The sequence below is a fragment of the Pan paniscus genome, chromosome 1 (assembly GCF_029289425.2).
Source record: "Pan paniscus chromosome 1, NHGRI_mPanPan1-v2.0_pri, whole genome shotgun sequence".
In the NCBI taxonomy this organism is placed as follows: domain Eukaryota; kingdom Metazoa; phylum Chordata; class Mammalia; order Primates; family Hominidae; genus Pan; species Pan paniscus.
The window spans coordinates 199,951,264-199,958,841 of NC_073249.2; the positions used below are offsets into that span (position 1 = coordinate 199,951,264).

The 7,578-nt window shown below is 50.4% G+C and overlaps 1 protein-coding gene across 1 annotated transcript; it reads left to right on the plus strand.

Moving 5' to 3' along the window:
• Positions 1–4,737: 4,737 nt before the first annotated feature.
• On the plus strand, positions 4,738–7,198 carry NR0B2 (nuclear receptor subfamily 0 group B member 2). The gene is made up of 2 exons (XM_003809429.5): positions 4,738–5,452; positions 6,775–7,198. Exons 1-2 carry the CDS (start codon positions 4,921–4,923, stop codon positions 7,014–7,016), a joined length of 774 nt encoding a protein of 257 aa, XP_003809477.1. The 5' UTR covers positions 4,738–4,920; the 3' UTR covers positions 7,017–7,198.
• The last annotated feature ends 380 nt before the right edge of the window (positions 7,199–7,578 follow it).

Below are 7,578 nucleotides of genomic sequence, written 5' to 3' on the forward strand. Positions count from 1 at the left end.
GTAATCCCAGCTACACGGGAGGCTGAGGTAGAAGAATCACTTAGGCCGGGTGCAGTGGCTCACGCCTGTAATCTTATCACTTTGGGAGGCTGAGGCAGGTGGATCACCTGAGGTCGGGAGTTCGAGACCAGCCTGCCTAACATGGTGAAACCCCATCTCTACTAAAAATACAAAAACTTAGCCAGGCATAGTGGTGGGAACCTGTAATCCCAGCTACTTGGGAGGCCGAGGCAGGAGAATCTCTTGAATCTGGGAGGTGGAAGTTGTAGTGAGCCGAGATTGTGCCATTGCATGCCAGCCTGGGCAAGAAGAGCAAAACTCCATCTCAAAAAAAAAAAAAAAAAAAAAAAGCTGGGTGCGGTGGCTTATGCCTGTAATCTCAGCACTTTGGGAGGCCAAGGCGGGCAGATCATGAGGTCAGGAGTTCGAGACCAGCCTGGCCAAAATGGTAAAACCCCATCTCTACTAAAAAATACGAAAAATCAGCTGGGCGTGGTGGCAGGCGCCTGTAGTCCCAGCTACTCAGGAGGCTGAGGCAGGAGAATTGTTTGAACCCGGGAGGCGGAGGTTGCAGTGAGCCGAGATTGGGCCTCTGGGCCTGGGTGACAGTGAGACTCCGTCTCAAAAAAAAAAAAAAAAAAAGAATCACTTGAACCCTGAGGCAGAGGTTGCAGTGAGTCAAGATCACTCCACTGCACTCCAGCAACTGGGGGATAGAGCATGACCCTGTCTCAAAAAAAAAAAAAAAAAAAGATAAATCAAGAATAATGGACACCAGATTCCTCAGTGTGAAAGACAGGAAGTATAAATACACAAGGGGCAAAAACTAGAATGAACCCCATGATATGAGCTTGGAATTGGAGATGATAGTCTGAATTCATGTTGTTTAGTATGTATAATTATAGAAATAAATATAATTGTAAATGTGTGTGTGTGTGTGTGTGTGTACACATTCATTAGCTCTAGGAAGGACTGGGAGTAGTGACCCTCATAACAATGAACAGTTCTGGTTTCTTCTTTTTTTTTTTTTTTTTTTGAGACGCAGTCTCACTCTTGTCGCCTAGGCTGGAGTGCAGTGGTGGGATCTTGGCTCACTGCAACTTCCGCTTCCCAGGTTCAAGCGATTCTCCTGCCTCAGCCTCCCAAGTAGCTGGGATTACAGGTATGCACCACCATGTCTGGCTAATTTTTGTATTTTTAGTAGAGACAGTTTTGCCATGTTGGCCAGGCCGGTCTCAAATTCCTGGCCTCAAGTGATCCGGCCACCTCAGCTTCCCAAAGTGCTGAGATTACAGGCGTGAGCCACCATGCCCAGATGGTTTCTTTTATTTATTTATTTTTATTTATTATTAGTATTTTTAGAAAGAGTCTCACTGTGTCTCACCCAGTCTAGGCTGCAGTGGCATGATCTCAGCTCACTGAAACCTCTGCCTCCTGGGTTCAAGCGATTCTCCTACCTCAGCCTCCCGAAAAGCTGGGACTACAGGTGTGCACCACCATACCCGGCTGATTTTTGTATGTTTAGTAGAGATGGAGTTTTGCCATGTTGGCCAGGCTGGTCTCGAACTCCTGACCTCAGGTGATCCATCCGCCTCAGCCTCCCAAAGTGCTGGGATTACAGGTGTGAACCCCCACATCCAGCCCTATTATTATTATTATTATTTTGAGACAGGGTCTCACTCCGTTGCCCAGTCTGGAGTGCAGTGGCACTATCTTGGCTCCCTGCAACCTCTGCCTCCCAGGTTCAAGCTATCCTCCCGCTTCAGCCTCTCTAGTAGCTGGGACTACAGGGGCATGCCACCATGTCTGACTCATTTTTGTATTTTTAGAAGAAACAAGATTTCACCATGTTGGCCAGGATGGTCTCGAACTCCTGACCTCAGGTGTTCTGCCTGCCTTGGTCTCCCAAAGTGCTGGGGATTACAGGCGTGAGCCACCACGCCTGATTTTTATTTATTTATCTATTTTTAGTCAGGGTCTCACTCTGTTGCCCAGGCTAGAGTGCAGTGGCATGATCACAGCTCACTGCAGCCTTGCCCTCCTGGATTCAAGGAATCCTCCCACCTTAGTCTTTCAAGTAGCTGGAACTACAGGTGTGCACTACCTACCTAGCTAATTTTTGTATTTTTCTGTAGAGATGGGGTTTCACCATGTTTCCAAGCTGGTCTTGAGCTCCTGGGCTCAAGCAGCTCACCCACTGCAGCCCCCAAAGTCCAGATTACAGGTGTGAGCCACCGTGCCCGGCCAGTTCTTGGTTTTTTAGTATGATTCTAGTGCCTACTTCATGCTTTCTAAATATTATTTTCCACTAAAAGATTGAATCAGAGCTCTTTGGAGTATTGGTTGATTCCAGGGGCTGGAAAAGTTGATATCTTGCTATATCAGAAAGCAAGTGTTCCAGGAATTATGGAAGCAGGCCAAAATGACACAGACACCAGCTTGAAAGGGTTCCCATTGACCACATTGATCAAATAAATATAAATATTCAGGGTCTAAGGGGAGGTTTTGTGTGTGGGGTTTTTTTGTTTTTTTTTAGACAGAGTCTTGCTCTGTCTAGAGCAAGGCAGGAGGGCAGTAACACAGTCATAACTCACTGTAGCCTTGAAGTCCTGGGCTCAAACCATCCTCTTGCCTCAGCCTCTCAAGTAGTTGGGACTACAGATATGCCCCACCACACTGGCTAATTTTTTTTTTTTGGTAGAGATGAGGTCTCACTGTGTTGACCAGGCTGATCTTGAACTCCTGAAGCCTCAAGTGATCCTCCCACCTCAACTTCCCAAAGTGCTGTGATTACAGGCGTGAGCCACCGTAACCAAGTGTGTATTCTATTCTTAAAGAGGGTCCTCCAAATCGTAACCTTCAGGCCCCATAAAACCAATATCCACCTCCAGACATTCTTGTCACCGTTTTAAAAATGAGGAAACTGAGGCACAGAAAGAGAAAGTGATTTGCCCAAGGTCACTCAGCTAAGTGAAGCAGGATTTGAACCCAGCCAGTCTGACTCCAGAGTCTGCTTCAAGGGGACACTGTGAGAATTCAGTGAGATTTAAAGACATGAAAGGAACTTTATAAATTTAAGGATTAAGAATAATAATCAAATGAAAGAGGTGTGCCTGTTTGTCCACTGGTGCTCAGCTCCACAGAGGAAAGGGGCAGAAAAATCCTCCTACCGTATGCCAGAAACCACTTGGAATTTAACAACCAGGACCTCATTTTGTCCCCATGGCAGCCCTACAGCCAGGCATTATTGTCCCAGGGAGGCTTATCGAGGTTCAAGGATCAACCCAAGTCACATAACCGAAAAGTGATGGATTCTGGAGCAGATGCCAGGGCTAGTGATGCCAGAGCCTCTCTCTCCCCATCCAGGGCACCAGGCTGCCCAACAGCATGCAGCAGAAGGCTTGCCACACTGGACTGGCCAAGGTCCAGGAACATGACACAACCAAGGGCCTCTCCACCTTCTCTCATCCCCTGTGCTCCACCATCTGAGAAAGATGCCCGGGACAGAGGAGCCACGTGGCAGCAGAGCAACATTTCTGCCCAGATCACAAGTGGGCAACGTCTGCAAAGCAGGCAGCAGCAAGGTGGGGGCAGCTAGCCACAAGCTCTGAGAATCTCAGGCTCTGGCTGTGCAATTGGGCCAGTGGGTCCAGGGAAACAAACAAGGACTTTGGAGTCAGGCAAGATCTGGGCTTTGTCTTCCTGGTGGGATGACCTTGGGCAAGTCACTTTAGCTTTTTTAGTCTCATAAAGTAAGAATCTAGCCTTAGGAAGAGGCTGCCAATATTAGAGTGGGAAGGGCCTGACACATAATAAGTGCTTAGAGAATGGCAACCATATATATATATATATATATGTATATATATACACATATACATATACATATATATATTTTTTGAGACAGGATCTTGCTCTGTTGCCCAGGCTGGAGAGCAGTGGCATGATCTCAGCTCACTGTAACCTCTGCCTCCCAGTTTCGAGTGATTCTTTTGCCTCAGCCTCTAGAGTAGCTGGGACTACAGGCACATGCCACCATGCCCGGCTAATTTTTGTATTTTTAGTAGAGACGGGATTTTGCCATGTTGGCCAGGCTGGTCTCGAACTCCTGACCTCAAATGATCCCCCTTCCTCAGCCTCCCAAAGTGCTGGGATTACAGGCATGAGCCACCGTGCCTGGCCGGCAACTATCTTTTATTATAATTCTGTGAGTTCTCAGCAGACCTGGCCTTTCAGGAGTGGTAGGAATCTGGCTGGGGATAAGGATTCTGAAGGACCTTATTCCTGCAGGGGGCCCAGAACTGGAATCAGAGGAGGAGGCCTCCTAGACTGGACAGTGGGCAAAGTCCTCCCAGCCCCCAGGGTCCTGGCTCCCTTCCCTGTAGCCTGCTTCTGGCTGACAACAGAAGCAGGGCCCCAAGGTTAGGCAAACAAGCTAGTGATAAGGCACTTCCAGGTTGGGCCTTGCATTCAAGGCCCACCCAGCACTGGGGCTGGCTTCCTGGCTTAGCAAAAGCCCTAGTCTTTTGTGCACACAAGAGCGGGCACCAATGGGGACACCTGCTGATTGTGCACCTGGGGCCTTGGTGCCCTGGTACAGCCTGAGTTAATGACCTTGTTTATCCACTTGAGTCATCTGATAAGGGGCAGCTGAGTGAGCGGCAGGTGGCCCTGTGCCCTGCACCGGCCACTTCATTGACTGAGGTGATATCAGCGCCACGTGGGGTTCCCAATGCCGCCTCCCCCACCACTTCCCCACCATTCCTGCCAGGGGCAATGTCTGTGTGTTTTTTTCAATGAACATGACTTCTGGAGTCAAGGTTGTTGGGCCATTCCCCCCGTTCCACCCACTGGGAATATAAATAGCACCCACAGCGCAGAACAGAGAGCCAGAGAGCTGGAAGTGAGAGCAGATCCCTAACCATGAGCACCAGCCAACCAGGGGCCTGCCCATGCCAGGGAGCTGCAAGCCGCCCCGCCATTCTCTACGCACTTCTGAGCTCCAGCCTCAGGGCTGTCCCCCGACCCCGTAGCCGCTGCCTGTGTAGGCAGCACCGGCCCGTCCAGCTATGTGCACCTCATCGCACCTGCCGGGAGGCCTTGGATGTTCTGGCCAAGACAGTGGCCTTCCTCAGGAACCTGCCATCCTTCTGGCAGCTGCCTCCCCAGGACCAGCGGCGGCTGCTGCAGGGTTGCTGGGGCCCCCTCTTCCTGCTTGGGTTGGCCCAAGATGCTGTGACCTTTGAGGTGGCTGAGGCCCCGGTGCCCAGCATACTCAAGAAGATTCTGCTGGAGGAGCCCAGCAGCAGTGGAGGCAGTGGCCAACTGCCGGACAGACCCCAGCCCTCCCTGGCTGCGGTGCAGTGGCTTCAATGCTGTCTGGAGTCCTTCTGGAGCCTGGAGCTTAGCCCCAAGGAATATGCCTGCCTGAAAGGGACCATCCTCTTCAACCCCGGTGAGCTCCCAGACACTCCTGGGTGGGGGGCAAGGCCGAAGCAGGGGCCAGCCAGGGAAGGTAGCTTCTAAGGGTTTGATATCTGTTATCTCATTGGGTCCTCATTTTCTTTTTATTTTTCTGAGACAGAGTCTCACTCTGTCACCCAGTCTGGAGTGCAGTGGTGCGATCTTGGCTCACTGCAACCTCTGCCTCCTGGGTTCAAGCAATTTTCTCTGCCTCAGCCTCCCGAGTAGCTGGGATTACAGATGGCCGCCACCACTCCCGGCTAATTTTTGTACTTTTTAGTAGAGATGGGCTTTCACCATGTTGATCAAGCTGGTCTTGAACTCCTAACCCCTCAGGTGATCCACCCACCTTGGCCTCCCAAAGTGCTGGGATTACAGGCGTGAGTCACCGTGCTTGGCCAGTCCTCATTTTCATCAAATAGCCATCTCACAGAAGAGGCACAGAGAAGCTAAGTGACTAGCTAAAGGTAACACAGCCAGGTAGGGACAGACCAGGATGGCAACTCAGGTCTATTCACTCCAGAGACTGGCCCTTGCCACTCTGCCTGAGAAATTTGCTCTGACCTTTACAGAAGGCTGTGGGGAGATGGGGTGGGCAGACACAGCTGTGTCTCAGTCACATCCTCAAAGGAAGGCTGCATGGTGAAGCTCTAGAGCTAAAACTCCTCTGTGGGTTCAGAAAGATCACATAGAAGAGATGACTGAAAGGGGTGTAGGGAGGACAGGAAAGGAGTCTTTATGGAATTCGGCCAGGAGAGCGGCAGATGGAGACAGTGCTGTTTGTAATCTGGAGAGCATCTGAGATGAGAGTTCCCCAGGAGTCCCTTGTGGCACGCATAAATCGTAGTAATTAATTGTAATAATAGTAGCAAATACTCATATCACACTTACCATATGTTAGGCCCTATTCTAAGGGTTTTACATATACTAGTTCATTTAAATCTCATAAAAGCCTAGGAGACAGGTCCTATTAATATTATTATTCCCGTTTTACAGATAAAGAAACTGAAGCCCAGAGATTAAGTGACTTGCCCAAGGTCACCCAGCTAATAAGTGACAGTGCTGGGATTCATACCCAGGAAGCCTAATTCTTAACCATTACTCCACACTGCCTCTTCATAAATGGATGGATGAATACATTGAAAATTGATAAATAAATTACCTCCTCTAAAGGAGGAGGTAGTAGTGGGACCTCAAAGGCCGAGCAAAGGAGGCAGAGGGGTGTCTCTGATGGCCCAGATCTTGGGCCAGTCTTGTCCTTTGGTGGCTGGGAGTAGGGTGCTCACCAGCCCTCTTCTCCCTCTCTGCCCACAGATGTGCCAGGCCTCCAAGCCGCCTCCCACATTGGGCACCTGCAGCAGGAGGCTCACTGGGCGCTGTGTGAAGTCCTGGAACCCTGGTGCCCAGCAGCCCAAGGCCGCCTGACCCGTGTCCTCCTCACGGCCTCCACCCTCAAGTCCATTCCGACCAGCCTGCTTGGGGACCTCTTCTTTCGCCCTATCATTGGAGATGTTGACATCGCTGGCCTTCTTGGGGACATGCTTTTGCTCAGGTGACCTGTTCCAGCCCAGGCAGAGATCAGGTGGGCAGAGGCTGGCAGTGCTGATTCAGCCTGGCCATCCCCAGAGGTGACCCAATGCTCCTGGAGGGGGCAAGGCTGTATAGACAGCACTTGGCTCCTTAGGAACAGCCCTTCACTCAGCCACACCCCACATTGGACTTCCTTGGTTTGGACACAGTGCTCCAGCTGCCTGGGAGGCTTTTGGTGGTCCCCACAGCCTCTGGGCCAAGACTCCTGTCCCTTCTTGGGATGGGAATGGAAGCTTAAGCTGCTTATTGGACCAGAAGTCCTACCGACTTTATACAGAACTGAATTAAGTTATTGATTTTTGTAATAAAAGGTATGAAACACTTGGAGCCTGATACTGTCATTTGTGCATATGGAAGGGACTGTCTCACCTCCAGGGCCTACCCTGCTGCTATCAGAGGTAGCCCAAGGGAAAAAATCCACAGGGTTGCTGGAGCTAATTTTCCAGGGAACAGTATCAGTTCACAATCCCATCACCTCATTGTCTTTATCCTCAGGGGAAGGAGGTTGCTCTCCCATTCCCAAACCCT